The 18,394-nt window shown below is 36.7% G+C and overlaps 1 protein-coding gene across 6 annotated transcripts in view; it reads left to right on the top strand.

The window, feature by feature from the left end:
* Window positions 1-17,410, top strand: part of HACE1 (HECT domain and ankyrin repeat containing E3 ubiquitin protein ligase 1) — a 54,909-nt gene extending 37,499 nt beyond the window's left edge. For 5 of the 6 annotated variants that reach the window (XM_057404668.1, XM_057404669.1, XM_057404667.1 and 2 more), the window contains 7 exons: window positions 100-249; window positions 4,397-4,593; window positions 9,899-10,030; window positions 10,752-10,850; window positions 11,130-11,200; window positions 16,684-16,797; window positions 17,268-17,410. In XM_057404668.1, coding sequence (XP_057260651.1) covers window positions 100-249; window positions 4,397-4,593; window positions 9,899-10,030; window positions 10,752-10,850; window positions 11,130-11,200; window positions 16,684-16,797; window positions 17,268-17,370 — 866 coding nt within the window. In that variant the 3' untranslated portion in view covers window positions 17,371-17,410. Of the gene's footprint in view, window positions 1-99; window positions 250-4,396; window positions 4,594-9,898; window positions 10,031-10,751; window positions 10,851-11,129; window positions 11,201-12,616; window positions 13,412-16,683; window positions 16,798-17,267 lie in introns of those variants that run through there. The other variant, XM_057404671.1, reaches the window with a different exon arrangement.
* The last annotated feature ends 984 nt before the right edge of the window (window positions 17,411-18,394 follow it).

Here is an 18,394-nt window from a genome sequence, read left to right as displayed (position 1 = left end):
ACAACACTTTCAGTGGTTTCAGATGCTTAGTGTATTTGATAATTTTGAACTTCACTTAAAAAGTAATGAAACATTCTATGATAATATTTTATTTTACAGGAACAACTTTCCAGCCCAACAGCAATTCTTCTGTAAATCCAGACCATTTGAACTACTTCCGTTTTGCAGGACAGATCCTGGGGCTAGCTCTGAATCACAGGCAGTTGGTGAACATCTACTTCACGAGATCATTCTACAAGCATATTCTTGGTATGGTTTTATTAAAATCCTGTTTATTAGTCATGTAAGCAGTGTGTGTTTTAAAAGTGAAAAAGTCTTTAGAAATAAATGTCTTGCTAAACTTTTACATGCATAAGTCACGACATAGTATGGCAGTAATTGCTATTCCACTTTGAGCTTTTGTTGGCAACTGTTACAGTTGCAAAATACAGAAATACATTAGCATGTAGGAAATTCTGTGTAGGAAATTCTATACAGTTAGAAACTTTTAATAGCTAATCTTACTGTTTATATGGATCTTAAATTAAAACCAAGGAAGGCATCATTAATCTGTCTGAAGCATAACAATATAATTTAGTTGTCTTTAATGTTGCTGACTAGGAATGCCTGAAAGGCAGACTGGTGTTAATCAGTTGTTTTTATGGTGTGTGCAATTCTTGCATCACAGTTGTGAAAATCATCTGTCCTGCCATGTAAATATAGACTTTTCTTTTTAATAGAGAATTACGGCTCTTAGCTGATAGTATCTGTGGTATAGGTCTCTTCTCTGCTCTTCTTTGAGAACCTTTGTGTTTCTTGATTGTTGAACATGATGCCCTCTGTTCTGTGTTCTCATGAAAGACTTTTCCTCTTTATGGAGGTGTGATGGAAGGGTAAGTTCCTTTTGCATTTCTGTTACTTCTTGTCAAGATCTTCTTGACAAAGTGTATTTTATTTCTCTCCCTCAGTAGCGCTTTCTGCTTCAGGAGAGTGGCTGTGTACTGGGTAAGAGGCAATGGAGGGCATCCAGTCTGAAGGAGCAGTGTTGGCAGTGCCTCATCAGGCTTTCCTATTCATTGATCTTCACATGTGGAAGCAGTTCCAAAGCAGACATATCTTTGTATGGCGCAGTTTGGCACAGACTTAAGGGTTGGCCTCTGTCATCAAGAGATGTCTGTGTGAGCAGAAGAATGAAGCAGACTAGTCTTCATATGATGTATTCACAAATGAGAAAAATGTATTTTTCTGTTGTTAGTGACACCTTGAGAGTAGTCAAGTGTTGCTCTTGTCACTTCTTTTGGAAATGACTACTAATGAATTTGGGTTCTTTTCTAATTTGACTTCTGATACTGGATTTGTTGATTTCTGCACCAACAGCCTTTTGTTTACTTTTCCCATTTTTCTGGAGTAACTACTGCAAACCAAACAGCAGCGAGTAGTCTCTGTTAATGAGATCTCACCACTCCCTCTTAGTAAGGTCTTACCATTCTGTTGAGCAGTAGTCCTGGAACTCTGTAGGTTTGTGCACATTCAACTTTTTTCAGTTCAAAAGGTTAACAGGTTTTTATCACTTCTTGTTACTAATCAGAGAGAACTGTAAAAATTACACCTCCACTTTCCAAAGGAGTTGCTTTTTCTGCCTCAGGTACAGTGTTTTTTTTAAACCTTTCTGAGGCCTTTTCCCTCAGCTTTCTGCATCTTCTCTGTTCTTGTTTAAGAAACCTGAGTTGCACAGCAGCAGATGCTTCTAAAGAGTTTTTGCTTTATTTTTGTTTTGGGTTCAGCTGTGGGTTACGCTACCTGCTGTTCATGCCAAATACAAGTTACAAGGTTGTAGACATAGAGATTCCTTTCAGCTACTTGTCAGGCCTTAAGTGATGGAATATGGAATCTTTCAAAGTCTGAGACTTTCTATTCCGTTTGGTTTCTCACCTTGCACTGAGATCATTTTCTGTAGCCTTTCCTGTTGATGTGGTCAGTTGTGTGGTCACACCCCCTGTATCTGAGGAACAGTGTGAAACTCTTTCAGAGGAACTCTTCTCTTTAGTCAGCAGACATCACGTGGAAGTGCCTTAATTAGGAGCCAAAACCTGTACGAACAAATGTGACTACTTTTCTGAGATTCAGGTGGATGCATCATGTTTTTTTTCACTGTGGTGAACTGAGATCTTTCTGCAACAGTATCTGGTAGGCAAAGGACAAGGACAGATCACAAACCTAAGTGATGACCCAACTAATGGAGAACTAGTGTGCTTTATAAGACACTAGATACATAGTTTGCATAATTTTTTTTTGTGTGTGTCATAATCAAACATTATTCCATTGGCCTTCATGTTTATTAGGGCTGCACTTTATTATAAATGTAGAATTGAGGCAGAAATGCAGTCAGAAATTAATAAGGGCTCCTAAGTTTGTTTTTCTCAAGCTGCTATTTGTCTGCTTTCTGCTTAAACAGGGGAAGAGAGTTTCAGTAGTGTTGTTGCCCAGTTATTTTGTATTTTTTCTAAGGAGCCAATTACTTTTCTGTTTGCAAGAGGAAACTTCTACCTCGAACCCACAAAGATACATAGCTGTCCTGGGTTCAGCAGTAGCAGTCATGTTTTTTCCTTTGTGTTAGCTGGTGCAGTGCTGTGTTTTGACTTCTAGTTTTGAGAACAGCGTTGGTGAAGCCGATGTTTTCGGTTGTTGCTAAGTGATGTTTACCCTGACCAAGGACTCTGTGAGGCTCATGCTCTGCCAGGGAGGAGGGGAAGCTGTGAGGAAGCAGAGACGGGGCGCCAGACAAAAATGAAAATTAATTTCTGGGTCAGTGTATTTTGAGCTGGAGGCCTTAAACCCTTGAATACTTGCTGAACTTGGCTCAAGAGTTTACCTGTATCTTTTTGAAGTTGTGTTGCATAGGAATACCTGTTTATCACAATTCTGACAAGGTAGATTTCTCTTCCTTTTCAAACTACAGGCGCCCTAAGGGTACAGCAACAGAAAGATACATATTATTTCAAGGGATTCAAATTCTGTCCTGATAAACCTGACAGTTTCTTTATAACTGCCTGGCTTGGGTCTGTTGATTATCTGTCAAGCAAATGTGTGAGCTTACTACTTTGGTCTCACAACATGCTTATGTGTGTAGTCTCATCATAATGCTCCGGTTCAGTTTCTTCTCTAAAGCAGTCTCCAGTTCCTGCTTTTCAGTCTCCTTTTCCCACGTTTTGCTTATATCCCTCAGAGACATCATTATTTCCACATTTCATATTTGAAATGCACATATGCCAAATGCACATATGCTTACTAGTTGGCAAAACTTACAGTCCTCTGGAAACTACTAGGCAGCTGTTAGATTTTTTGAGAGTTGCCAGTGAAAATTTGTTGGTAAATTATCTGTAGACTTGTAGCTTGCGTGCACACCTCTTCAGCATTAGTCAGCTCTTCCAGGGAAATACTGTAACGGTTTTTGCACTTAGATATTTGCATTGCCTGCTAACTTCTCAATTTTGTGTTACACCCTGGGGTACTGCTTCTGTAGTCCATAGCATAGTAAGACTTCTAATGGGCACCCTGTGACACTTCACAATGCACGTAAGATGGTGAAGCAGAGTACTTCCCAATAACGAGCCTTTTTTTTTTTTTAAATCTACTACCATGCTCACCCCCTGCCGCTTTTCTCAGGTATTTCTCTGTCTTGGTAAAATTAAAGTATCTGTCATGACAGTTAAAAGTAATTGGGGTTTGCTTTCATGCCCAGACTCAGGGTCACCTTGTTCTGGACACATTTGCTCAAATTGAGTGCCATGTGTGTGAAGGGGCTGCAAATGGGCAGTTTTTATACTTGGATAGAAGTCAGACTTCTAGCAACTCTCCTCTTAATGCTTCTAAATGTCTTGAAAGTTCAGTTTGAAAATTTAAAATTCCTATAATTTTTTTTATCTGTATAGTAGGTCTCATAGCAAACATGGAAAACTGAAACAGACTTTCTAAGTACAGAAGGATTTTCTCCTGCTCCCTTCTTGTTCCCCCAGGTATTTTCTGGGCGAAAAGGTGTTACTCTATAGAGAAATATGACACGTGGAAAACCTGGAGGGTTTGTTTTTTTTTTTTCAGGAAACTCATTTAACCTTGTGTGTTCTGTATAGTTAGCTTTTATTGCAATCCATTAGTGAGCTTAAATTGTGGAAATTGTGGTTCAAGTGGTATACATTTGCTTCACTGGAAAGAAAAGCATACAGAGGGAATTTGATTCTTTAATATTTCTAGAATGTAGTTAAGTACAGCTCTGCTGTAGTTAGTAATGGTGAATCTCTTATTCCTATTACTGCATTATTCTGTTTTCTCTCTAGAGGGCAATCTTCTATCATATATTGTTAGAACCTTTTTTGCTTTATCCTTCTTATTTGAGGTTTTTTTTCTGTTTTTTTTCTAGGTATACCTGTAAATTATCAGGATGTAGCATCTATTGATCCAGAGTATGCAAAGAACTTGCAGTGGATTTTAGATAATGATATCAGTGATCTGGGTTTAGAGCTGACCTTCTCTGTTGAGACTGATGTGTTTGGAGCAATGGAAGAAGTGCCACTAAAGCCAGGGGGTGCAAGTATACTTGTTACACAGGAAAATAAGGTGAGTATACGTGTCTCTTCAGAAGTTGAGAGTATAAGAAAAGCAATTGGACTGAATTTCTGAATAACTGGAAGCATAAATGGTATACCTCTTTTGAAGGAAATACACAAGAGTGCCAGCCAATGCTGTTCCCTCTTTTCCTAGTTTAGGATGTTATAGAAACAGGCTGGTTAAAATTTTTGAAAGTGATCAGGTTTGGGGAAAGACCTTTCTGACAGAATTTTTGGAAGGAAAATAGAATCAGCTTTAAATGAAGAGTTTAAGTTACAGATATTCCTAAATTTAAGTAATTGGTATATATACCAGGAAAATAAAACAATAGGAGCTGTTAAAATTAAAACTGTAGGTAATGTTACAAAGTATGCTGCCTGCTAGGACAGTCTATGGCACTGGATTGCTCTGCAGTAACATAGAGGTAGTTAACAGAGTAGAAGGCTACAGGAAGCTTTTTCAGCCATTTGCAGATCACTTGGTGTGTATGGAAATAATCTACCTTTTCAATTTACTGTAATAGTAACAGCTTGGAAAGTCCCTGAATTCTCCGCAGCATTAGTTCAAAAACAAATCTGGTAAAACACAGACAGATGCTGGATATCATGTAGAAATTAAGATAGATATCAATCTAATTGAATTCTGAAGCTACCCATGAGATAGTTTTGAGTAACTGCAGGAGTTTCATTGCTTGATCTGCAATTTTTTGTATCATTTACTCTTTTGATCCTTATGTCTGCTTTTCATTTGTGTTTAGCTCGCCTGACTCTCTTGTGTACACAGAATTCGTTCAGTTTTACTCATGTATCTAGCTGCTGTATTGGTAAATGGCCACTTGGTGTCAGCATGTGTTCTGACAAAATTTTGGTTTGTGTTTGAGCGATTGAGACTGCATTCTTTTATGGGTAATCCTTATTCTCATTAAGGCAGAGTGTCATTCCAAAACCAGAAGTATGTATTATTAGCCTGATTTTTACACTGTTTCCTGCAATATATTCATTCATGAAAGAATATAGGTGGTAAAATAAGTCTAATTGTGAAGGCAAGGATGTTGATTCTTGTTTCTGGGCAGTCTCAGCTTTCAGTATATAGAATAGACGTAGTTGTCATAAATTGTGGTTTCATAACAACTACTTAAAAGCTATTATCAGTTAGCATGAGACTAGAAGTTTGCCCACATAAGGATACTACCTATTAGTAGTTTAAATTGCTCTGTTAACTTCTGACTAGGGGCACAGACTGAAAAGGGTGGTTGAATCTGATGCATCTGATCTAGCCCGTCAGCCTTCCTCAGCTGTGGCATTAAAGTGTGAGGCTTTGTGTAGCTTGTATTTGAAAGGTGGTAAGAAACAGATGAATGTTGTAGTGGCTTTGAAACTTAATATTAATTGACTTTTTAATTTGAAGCTGCAAGATGTGAAGTCAACAAATATGTAAGATGGCACTGTCTCTTTCTTGTTCACTGATTTTTTGACAGTGGTAAACCAGGTTGTTAAAAATTGTAGATCTGTGTTTTAGTGGTGTTTGGGGATGTTTTCCTAATTTCTTGAATGCAAAATGATTTTGCAGTATGTTTCGGCTTAACAGGTTAAGCAGGAGAGTGCCTACTTTATAAAACATCTTTCTTTTTTCCCTACATGAGATATCTTTCTTTTTTTTCTGCTTTTGCCTCAGGAATAAAAGATTGCTATTTAAAACTCATTGTACTTGCTCTACCTCTGAGAGAACAAAATTCAGCTTCTGAAGGAATTTGCTGTATATGCACACTTGCAGGTTACCCGTTTAAAGGATGGCAACTTGTAAAAATGAATTTTCAAGTGAATCTTTATTCCTTAAAAAAAAAAAGGCAAACCAACAAAAAAACCCCCACCATACCAAAACCTCACAGAACTCCTGCAAATAATCCATCTCCCTCTTACTGAAAACCAAAATAAAAGAGAATAAATGCCCCATTGAGGAGCAGTAGTAATAGCTGTTTGTAAAATGTTGTTTTGTTTGAGTGAAGGAATTTTCTTTTTTGTATCAACTGTGTAATAGCTTAATGGTTGTGCAACTGGACAACACAAATGTCCTAGTGTTGGAATTTGGAGCATCCACATACTAAAGTATCAGTTATAGGAGTGGCTCAACTGCCTTTTGTTGTGGTAATGGGGAGACTTCAAAGGGAAACATCAGGTGTTGTCCAATGTCCATGCTAGGCATTTCTCTTTGTTCTTTGCTGTACATATTTTTGCAGTTTTCTAATTTCGTTTTAGGAAAAAGGTAAAATTAGAGCTAGGCAAAGTTTGTCCATATGCTATTCCAAAAAACGGTGCATATCTCCACAGTGCTATGGCTTTCTCTGGCCTCCCAGGACTTGTCTGTCTGAGCTGCCTGTGCCGTTTGGCAGTAAAAAATTACGTATTTTTTTTTCCAAACAGCTTTGAAATGGAGCTGCTTTCCGAATCTGAATATAATAATTAACACTGATCCCTATCTCAGTTCAGGGAAATCAGGGAAGCATAATCTCTGCTTGATCTACCTCAAAGGAAAATACAGAACAACTCCTCACCCAAGCTAAATTTTGTCATCATGTTTGTGATGCCCGTCTATTGTGTGTTCAGTCAAATTTCCCCTCTTAAAAGAAGGCTGGATTGTACCTCTTGTGTGCTATCTAGGAATGGATATATAGATCTGAAGTTATGTAGGTGTTTGTTCTGTGATGTGCTCCTGAGGTTTCTGAGAGGGAATAAAATCTTAAGTGAACAGAGAAAAATTTGGGGTCTTTTGGTTTGTTTTTTTTTTTTTTAACTGAAAAATTAAATTGTATAGTAAATTCTAACTGTAAATTCTATACTATGGCAGCTATGGGCTGCAAGCATGCACCGGTGCTGATAGTCAGGATGCTTGGCTGTACCAGGCTGTTTAAAACATTTCTTCTTACACACAGGGACTGTTTTCTGTCATAATGAAATAGTTCAAAGTAAATATTTTTGTAATGCAGAAAATAAGTGTTTGTCATTTTTTCTAATAGATTTTTTAAAAATAAGATTGTGAATTTTTCTGCCTGCAGCCCTGTTTTCTGAATAGTCTAATTTATGTAACAGCAACTTCAGAGACGTAAAACAAGTATTTCAGGACATTAAGACACTGATTCATGTCCAGTCCTGATAATACTAATAGCTTCTGATTTCTTCCTGGAGCTTGTAAGATGTGTTCACAGAGGCTGATTTTTGTCTAGTACAGTTAATCTCCTTTGGCTGCCCCTTTAATTCTTTAAAGAAGAGGGACTGCATTCAGTTTCACTGGCAGTAGAAGCAACCTAGGGAGCTGACTGAATTGAAACTAGATTTTTGGGAACGGCTCTGCAGTTGAAGATATGATTAGGTAATGTTCCTTTTCTTCAGAGCATTTCACAGATTGTTTTCTCACTCTAATAAAATGGTGGTAATGCATTTAAAAGTATCTTCCAACTGCAAAGCAAATGACAACCCCTCGATACTGTGAATGTAAGGATCTGCCTTTGAAAAATATTATTCTGTTTTGAAATGTTTCATGCTTCATTCTGTTATTCTGAAAGGGAGGAAAGAAAGAATGGTTGGTTGCTTTTGTGCAGGTGTAGTTTAGTTTAATGGTTTTTAAAATTAAAGATCAAGGTGATATTTTTGTAAGATTATTGTCTTGAAGGAAGGAGATAGTTGAGATGGTTTAATTGAGAGATATATTTCATGATTTCATTATTAAAAAAATCATGATTCATTACTTTGAAACTGAGTGCCTTAATTCAGGAATGAATTTTGTTCTCAAGTCAAAAACTCTTTTCTTGAGTAAAGAAACTTTATTAGACTTTTATATATACTATTAGTTTTGTCAGGGTAAATGAGAAATGTTTATACAGCTTTATTATTGGCACTTCTGGCTGTCTCATTCTAAAAACCTTCTATTAACAACCTTCTAGGCTTTTGAGTTTTCAACAAAGGCAAAGTTCTAGTGGATTCCTTTTCTAGCTGGCATCTTCTAAAGGGGATGGAGCTCCCACATCTCTAAAGCATGCAAACTGATGCTGTAATTTCACACATGTAAATGCATTTTTGGCTTTTTGCCTTTTCAAAAACTGGAGAGATTTTTCAAGACTTCTTTGAAAGCATTGAAATTCTTACTAAGACAACAAAGCTTCAGTGATAAGTAATATATTCTGTTAGACTTTGAGAGATAGGGGGAAAGCAAGAAAGCTTTTTGGCTTACAAATATTCCTGCAGTAGTGTCGAGGTTTAAGCCCAGCCGGCAACCCAGAACCACACAGCTGCTCGCTCACTCCCCTCCCTTCCTCCCCCTGCTCCTGGAGGGATGAGGAGGAGAATCAAAAGAATTAACTCCCACGGGTTGAGATAAGAACAGTCCAGTAACTAAGGTATAACACAAACCACTGCTGCTACCACCATTAATAATAATGATAAGGGAAATAACAAGGGAAGAGGATACAACCGCTCACCACCCACCAACGAATACTCAGCCCGATCTGAGCAGTGATCTAGCCCTTCCAGGTAACTGCCCCCAGTTTATATACTGGACATGGTGTGCTGTGGTATGGAATACCTCTTTGGCTAGTCTGGTTCAGGTGTCCTGTCTCTGCTTCCTCCTGGCTTCCCCTCCTCCCTGGCAGAGCATGAGACTCAGAAAGTCCTTGGTCAGAGTAAACATTACTGAGCAGCAACTGAAAACATTGGTGTTATCAGCGTTGTTCCCAGGCCAAAAGTCAGAAACACAGCATTGCACCAGCTACTAAGAAGGAGAAAAAATGACTGCTACTGCTGAACCCAAGACAAGTAGTTTACCCTTTTTCCTGAGTTATTCCAGCTTGCTTAATAGAATATTTTTATTTGCAAACGTTGCCTTATTTATGTTCTTAGATGATCACAATGCTGGTTGAATTAGATGCAGGTATGATAAACTAAGTGTTTTTTCAGTTCCTTTATTTTACTCCAGTTCACTTAGTCCAACTACCTGTTGTGTGTGGTTTTGTTTTTTTTTTTGTGGGTGGTTTCATTTATTTATTTATTTTTTTGAAATTTTTTTTTGTCCTGGTTTGTGTTAAGATTCAAGCAGTTCTGTTTGGGAAGGACAGAAAGGGGAAGAGCAGAAAGGGGAAGGGCTCTGAAGTCTTAGGGGTCTTCTGGATTATTTTGGATTGCTTCTGTATGTAGAAAGTACATAGGGACTCAGTATCTCAGAGTAGATGACATTTGTATGTATTGAGGACTGCATTTGTGTGTGTTTGCATGAGCACTATCTGTTCTTGCTATTGTATATCTTAATGGCTTTTACGACATTGCAGGCTGAGTATGTCCAGCTTGTCACAGAGCTTAGAATGACAAGAGCCATTCAGCCTCAGATAAATGCCTTTTTACAAGGCTTCCACATGTTCATTCCACCATCTTTGATCCAGCTTTTTGATGAATATGAACTGGTAAGCAGAAATGCCTATACTTTTTAGAAACACTTTGTTCAGCATGCTTCATCGTAATGCAGTGATCTAGAAATAGAGCTGAGTACCCAGAAAATAAACATTTTCTTTCACTTCATTTTGCTTCCTGGACATCTTGTCAGTGAGGATCTCAATATATGTATTCCTTCTTATCCTAATTACTTAGAATGACCATCTTCTTGGAATGTGATAACTTCATGTGCCAGTGATAAATGCCTTAAATTATAGGTTCATGATGGAATGAGGGTGTTGTGGCCTTTAAGCCTTTTAATATTTTCTTTGAGGATGAGAGAAATCCTTTAAAAGTAAGGAGATGTGTCTATTGTTTTTGCTTTTTCTGAGTCACAGAATCAAGTTCCAGGAAGTTTTTTTGTGGTGGTTTGATCTGTAATCAATAGATCTCAAGTTTTGCCTCAAGTAGTACCAAAACTCAGCACTTTTATCTTTTAGGTTCTTGGCAATAGCTTTTCACTCTTGATACTGTGTAGTTAAGTGAAACAGATTGTGTGAAGTTGCCTGAATTTGAAGGATCTTCCTGTATTAAAATTCAGTCAAAAAATCAGGTTCCATAAGATTGTAACTAAACGAAGAAAGCACTGTAATTTTTATACGACTTAAAGCGTTACTTCTTAAAATAGCATAAACACTTGAAATTAATGGCTAGTCAGGAAGACTAATGGCAGTCTGTTTGCTTCTTCTGAAGGAGCTTTTGCTGTCTGGTATGCCAGAAATTGATGTGAATGATTGGTTAAAAAATACAGAATACACCAGTGGCTATGAGAGAGGAGACCAAGTTATTCAGGTAAAATTATTTTCTTGAATAGTGGAGACTTTTGCATTTTAACCTGAAAAATGGTGCTGCTGCTGTTGTCATTTTCTGTATATCTTTGTGGAAGCTTATTATGGCTGAAATTTGTCTGTTGTTTTTTTTTTCATATTCCTACATTAAGTGACTTTCATATGAAATTTTCCACCATTTAAGTAACAAATGCATAATGGTAAAACAATGAATGGAATATTTATCTTTTCAAGTACTACAAGGATTGAATGGAAAATAAAAACTAACTTATTTTTCATTTAGTGGTTCTGGGATGTTGTGGAAGAGCTTACTCAGGAAGAGAGAGTATTACTGTTACAGTTCGTTACTGGCAGGTGAGAAACTCAAGTAACAACAGATACATTGTCTGGATACACAGTAATAAGTCAAGAGACTTCAGATTACTATGCAAGATCACTTAATTAGAAACTGTTTTGCATACTTCGTGTTTTATATCTTGATCCAAGTAGACAAAGTGTGTGTTAAACTTCAGCTGCCTGAACTGCCAGCGAAATGATTGATAATGTATTTATTAGACCTGACTAATTTGCAAGAGGCCTTTGTTGCTGTCCCAGGTAATTTTTTTAGAAGGCAGTATGAATTTAACTGCACTTTATATTCTTCTCCCTGTTGCATATTTATGTGGTTCTTGGCTTCTCCAGTAATATATATTGTAATATATATTGTAGTGACAGGACAATATAATATATATGTAATATATATAATATAATACGATATTAATATATATGTAATATATATAATATAATATTATAAGACAATGTAATAATATAATAAGACAATATAATGTATATGTAATATATATTGTAGTGACAGGACAAAGGGTAACAGGTTAAAACTTAAAACTGGGGAAGTTTAGGTTGGATATAAGAAGGAAATGCTTTCCTGTTAGGGTGGTGAGGCACTGGAGTGGGTTGCCCAGGGAGGTTGTGAATGCTTCATCCCTGGCAGTGTTCAAGACCAGGTTGGACGAGGCCTTGGGTGATAACGATTTAGTGTAAGGTGTCCCTGCCCATGGCAGGGGGGTTGGAACTAGATGATCTTAAGGTCCTTTCCAACCCTAACGATTCTATGATTCTATATATAGGCTTTAATATATGAGATAACTAGGGATCACTTCAGTCAGTGTAAACAGAACAAAGCTGAGTTGAATTCAACATTAATGTAGAGTGTCAAGATCAAGTGAAGATGTAATTTTATGCTAGACTGTGTTTGCTTTATGTCAGATTTCTGTCCTAAACTCTGGTTGTTTTTCAGTGAAACCCACTTTTATTTCCTTTATGGTTTGGGGGAGTAGGGGAAGATCTTGAGTAATAAACGCCCCTGTGGGCTGGGTGAGCTGCTGAGTTTGTGTATACAGACATGTTGCAAAGTGGATCCGTTGATGCATGTGGCACCTGAGCTATGGAGTCTACTGGAATCTTGTTCTAGTGGCAGTTAGAGATTGCACAATCTTCTTAATTCAATATACCCTTCCATTCATATTCGTAGGGTAGTTGACCTTTAGTTTGTACATTTTGTGGTAAAGCAGTGGTAAAATACAAATAAAGATCATCAAACTCCGTGTTTTATACCAAGGAATTTCACAGTCACGGATGTATCATCAAATGACATGGTCTTCAAATTCTATTAGTTTCACTTGATTTATTATGAATTTCATTGGTTTTAGGGATCACAGATAATTTAAGAAACTAGCTCTTTGTACATCGATCTTTTCTTTTTGTCATCTTCAGAAATGATTTCTGCAGTTGTAAGTGCACATCTGTTGCATATCAGTGGCTGGTCTTTCGTTTTTAGTGGACTAGGCCATTTCTAAATCCAGACGGCAAGTAAGGATTTTTAGGATGTAAGGTCATGTTTCAAATGCTTCTTAAACCATTCCAAATGATAATGAAGTGGCATTCACTATTTTTATGGCATTTGGGATAATCTACTGATTCTAAGGCACACTTTCTGTCAAGTAAACAATTACATTGTCTGATTAATATGTGCATGTGCACCATTCATTTTGGTTATAAATTACATACTGACTTGTTCTTACCCATTTCTTGTTAGTAAGAAAGAAATTTTTGGTATGTCTTGTTAGAACTATGGTCTGCAATTTAAAACAAAATTGTTTATTTATTTTGTTTTGTATCAGCTAGGAGCCCTGTGTGTTTTTTCTTCAGTAATTGAAATTACAGAAGGCATGTTTTTCCATAAAAAATTAACTTTTAAAAGTTACCTCTAGGGGTATGCAGCTGGCATTTTTTCACATAAATCCCGAAACAATCCTAGTTTCTGGGCATGAAAGATTTAGATGCCGAGTCATCTGTGAGCTAAGATACCAGTTAGTCTAGTCAACATGGTTTAAGCACAGCTGGCAACTAAGTAAGTACCACGCAGCTGCTCCCTCACTCCCCACCTCCCAGATGAAACCGGGACACTATACAGGCCAGTATCTTCAGTGAAAATTTACACTAAAATTATACCCGATTCCAAAATGTGATCTTTTTCTGGTGTCACATTTCCTTAGTGAAGAATTTGTTTCTGTGTACCAGTTGGCAGGCTGCATTCAAAATTTTCATTTTCTTTCCAATCAAAGCCTATGGCATTTATTTAGTGGATTAAATAAAGCAGTTCTGTTTGTGATTGTCTTTAGTGTTTCTCTGACATGTATCTCGTAAACTTCGTCTTCTTCCCCCATTCTTACACCTTTTTTTCTCTTCAGTGCAATGAAGTCTTGCTTTGATAGTTTCAGCGGAGATACTACTGCATTCATCATTAGTACCAGTTTTGAGACATCTTTTAACAGTAATTTCCATGAGCAATGTTTGAATAGCAAATTCTGTGTTTTAAAGAGGTCTTGGCACACTCAAGAAAAAGCCTAAATATTCTTGTGCCTCATGCTGGGGATCTGAAAGTTTACTTATGTACCACCTACTTTTTCTTTGCTGGCAGCTCTTGCAGTGGTATTTCCAATTCCACATGCTTTTATATTTTTCTCCGCTCTTGTTCTATTTGGTATTTTTAATAATATTTGGTTAAATTATGTTTAATTATCAATTGGCAACTTTTAATCAGGTTTTTAGTTACTAGTTGGAGCGAAGTGTTGACAGCTTATCATGATAAATTCTACTTTGTATTCTGTAGGTATCAGGATTGCTGTTCAACTTCTGAAGGGGCTGTGGTTATGTTAAGTAATAAGCTATATGCTCTGTTAAGGGAAATTCAGTATATTTGATAAATGTGATAGATGTATATGACCACTTTTAAAAGTAAAACAAAACATAAGGAAATTGACTTAAAGTATCTCCTCTGCACTGTTACAATTTATGTGAAGTCTCTAAGTGAAAAAATAGGTAGAAAACACAAGATTCATATGTAAACTTAAACATCTTAGTGTTGAAGTTTTCAAAGTTATAAAATTGTATTGTTGTTCTTGCTGAAGGCTATTTACACGCACAGTAGGAAAGGTAGGATTTTGTGATCTTATTTGCACATATTTGGAAGTCTGACTTTACTATATCAGCAGTTTTTGTGTGTGAAGAAAAGTCATTATTGGAGGCATAAATTGGTAACCAACTGTTACTTTTAAATGTTCAAAGCCCTCATTGTACTGTTTGATTCTGACCTGCTGTAGGAAATTTTCAAGTTAGGTCTGTGTTCTATTGCTGATTTGAATGTGAAATTCTCTTGGTTCATTGGAGGAACAAAACCAAACAAAACACTGCAGGGGAGGCAGCACTGTGTTAGAAATGCGAACCAAAACCATGGTATCAAAGAGTACTGCTGTCAGATTTTTACAGCTGTTCTGAACTGTGGCTGTGAGCACAATTTCATTTGTATGTCAGAAATACTATGCTGCAAATAATCAGCGCTTCCCTCCATAGAGGTTGCCTTATATACCAGCGCTAAGAACTGTATGCCGGACATTGCTGCCATTAAGCTAGGTGATTCAGACTTATGTGTTAACTATTGTGCTGTGCTATAGCTAGCTCCTAAAGGTATGTTATGTGTTAACTATTGTACTATGCTATAGTACATAGCTCATATATATATATATCTTAAAGTACATATATGTATAGCTCTTAAAGGTATGTTTAAAAAGGATTACTGTGAGCTGTGTCGTAGCTCCTTAACATTTGGCAGTAGCAACCCCAACTCTTCTGCATTTTTGCCAAGTAGTTTTATTGTGAGTGGAAACATTACTTCATTCTTTCCCATTCTTGCTCCTGGTTTCTACAGTCACTTTGATTCTGTGATTATGGGAACATGGGAACATTGTTTTTAATGTAAGCACTTGTAATGCAAAATCCTACAGCTGTTACATTAATGGAAGTTTTATTTCGTTTCGTTTCTTTTCTTTTCCTTTTTTTTTTCTTTTTTTTTTCTAGCTATGAAATCGTGAAATAGTTGAGGTTAGAAGGGACCTTTGGAGATTGACTTGTCCAACTCCATGTTTAGAGCAGGGTTAGCTAGAGCCAGATGCCCACGGTCTTGTCCAGACAGGTTTTGGCTGACTCCTCAGCTGCTCTGGGCAACTTGTCTCAGTGTTTGGCCACCTCACAGTGAAAATGTTTTTTCTCATGTTTAAAAGGAAATTTCATGGATTTCAACTTGTGCCTGTTGCCTCCTGTCACTGGGTGCCACTGGGTGCTCTATCTTTAGACTTGTGCTCCATCTTACTTATTCCTCCCTTCAGGTATTTATATACATTGATCAGATTCCCCTGAGCCTTCTCTTCTCCAGACTCAACAGCTTATTCTCCTCCTATATCAGGTGCTCCAATCCTTTACCATCTTTGTGGCCACTTGCTCAGCTTGCTGTAGTATGTCTCTGTCCCTCATGTAGTGGGGAGCTTGTTGCCAGACTCCAGATGTTTCTCACTGAGTACAGGACAAGGATCGCTTCCCTCTACCTGCTTGTGACTTTCTGATGTGGGCCAAGAGCCTACTGACCTTGTATGCAAGGATGCATTGCTGCCTTACATTCAACTTCTTTAGTTCTTGTGCCCTTATCTTTTCATTTATTTTTTAGGTGTTGGGATTGGTTTTGTGTGTGTGCTAACAACATGTTACCATGTAATGCGTACTAGCTTAAGTTGATATAAAAATTTCTTTATTTTGTTATATCTGTCTCTTAGTTTAAAATTATAGGGAGGCACTCCAGGGCTATTGTCTACTTACACCTTGAATAATCTTTGAATAATATATTGGTTGAAGGAAAAGAATTGTGAGTAATCTGATCAACTGAGAATTCATTCCTGAAAATGCCAATGTTGGTTTTTTTTTTTTTTTTTCTTTTTTAGTGTGCTCTGGTTTTGCCGTAGGTTGTCACTGTGGGATAGTGTGATTGATATAATGGTTTTATTAGTTACTTGAAACAATTGGTCTGAGTAGTAAATGAAAAGACATGTTGTGGATACTTCGGTCAGTTGTCCCATGGATAGCAATTGGAGAATAAACTTCTTTATGATGTAATATTTCTTAAACTGTAAATATAAATAATCATAGATGTTGGCCTAAACTGAGATAATGTTCTGTTACAAAAACAGGTTGTAGAAATGAGTACTCCTGCAAATAGAATTCTCTTAAATGTCATTCAAACAATTTGATGCCTGATGTAAGCAGACAAATGCATTGTAATTAAAAGCATTTAGACTGTGAGAATTTTGATATGGGTAAGAAAGGGGAAACCTTGATAAAAGCATTTGTAGCTGTCTAATTCCTAGCAGGAAGAGATATTTGAAGTGTAAAGACTACAGGGTTTTTGGCTTGTAAAATTCTTGTAATGGTCTAATTTCTGTGAATTTTCTCAGTTCCAGGGTGCCTCATGGTGGTTTTGCCCATATAATGGGTGGCAGCGGTTTGCAAAATTTTACAATTGCTGCTGTGCCATATACTGCAAATCTTTTACCAACATCAAGCACATGGTATGTTAATTAGTCATGTTGAAATATCTTAAAAATGGGCCTTTTTCGTGCCGGTCACAGTCAAAAATACCATTCTTTTGAATATTTTAGTTAGAATCCCCCCCAACAAATTTAGGTGGTTTGTGCAGTATTCACTATCCAATGTGAAAGTGGTGGGTTTAAACCCAGATGATGGATGTTATGTTTGCTCGTTGTTTACTACTTCATTTTGCTTAACTAAAGGCAGTGGGATTAATAAGGGAATATTCAAGTTAAATCATTGTATTAAAATTGACTAAAATAAAAAAAAAATTATTTCCTGCAATGTGTTCAAACGCTCAGTGGTACTGTAACACTCAGTGGTACTGTAGTGCAGCCCAGCTTTGTTTCCTTCCTTAAGTGTGACATTAGGGTTTTCAGTCAGAAATCTTTACTGCTGGGTTTCTTGCTGAACTGTGACATGACCTTTTATTTTTTTTTTCTCTTTTCAGTATCAACATGCTCAAATTACCTGAATACCCAAGTAAAGAAATCCTTAAGGATAGGCTTCTTGTGGCATTGCACTGTGGAAGCTATGGTTACACAATGGCATAATGAAGTCTGGAAAACTCATTTGGCTACTGATGTGCAATTTCAGGTGGAAAAGCAGCTTAAATGCTCCAGTGCATTGGCAGGGCTGGGCCTCAGAATTCCTATAGGATCATCAGCTTTTCCTCCGCTATGTGTTGTCAAAAGTAACTTTGATACCTTCACAACAGACTGCTCAGCATGCTGTACTTTCATTTAAAGAAAATTACAGATATGTATGAAAATCAGTTTACATGCTTTTCATTATTCCTTCAGTCTGAATCAGAAAGTTTGTCGCAATCTCTTTCCACAGTTTGCTTTTGATTTTTCAACTATATGGTTGAATGGCATTAGCGTTTCAGTTCCTTTGCACTCAGATGGTGTACTGCTAATGGGCAGACTTGTACTTTATGCCTTGTTGCATGTCAAAGTGCTGTTTATTTTTGCAGAGAACACTATAGAAAGTTCAATTGGGATATTGTACAGTAAGACAGAGCTGATGTATTTTCCATTTCTTTGCATAGTAACAAAATTTTATAACTTTTTAGTATTTTAATGTATATAGTATGTAAAGACTAGACTTACCACTGGAAAAAATAACAGAAGAAGTTAATATCTAATTTGTATTAGAATTTACACTATATTCGACAAAATATTTAAAGTATTTGTGACTTTATAATCAACTTGCAGTTTAGAATTTGTAAATATTATATAAACCTGTATTCATTGTTTGAATGTCTTTACTCTTTCCTTTACATAATTGTATGTTCAAAAGGTATTATTAAATTTTAATATTTTAGCTTAAATCTGAATGCAACAAGTCTGTGTCTTTGTGGACGGTTTATTCTTTTTTCCCCATATTCTCATACTATAATTTAAATTGTTATGGAGGCACCATTTGAGAAGGTATTGTCAAAGTGTATGGGTGGACATAAGCAAATTTACAGGGAAGGAACTTGAGCATACTGAAATTAATTGACAAGACTATAATAATTAGAATCTCATGTCAGAATTCATATAAAATTAGAATATATTACTCTACGTAAAAATA

Source organism: Pezoporus wallicus, unplaced genomic scaffold (assembly GCF_028554395.1).
Source record: "Pezoporus wallicus isolate ANWC-B61680 ecotype Strahan unplaced genomic scaffold, APGP_CSIRO_Pwel_v1 contig_6923, whole genome shotgun sequence".
Taxonomy (NCBI): domain Eukaryota; kingdom Metazoa; phylum Chordata; class Aves; order Psittaciformes; family Psittacidae; genus Pezoporus; species Pezoporus wallicus.
Note: the sequence above shows the minus strand (reverse complement) of the source record. Positions and strands in the feature narration are given on the sequence as shown.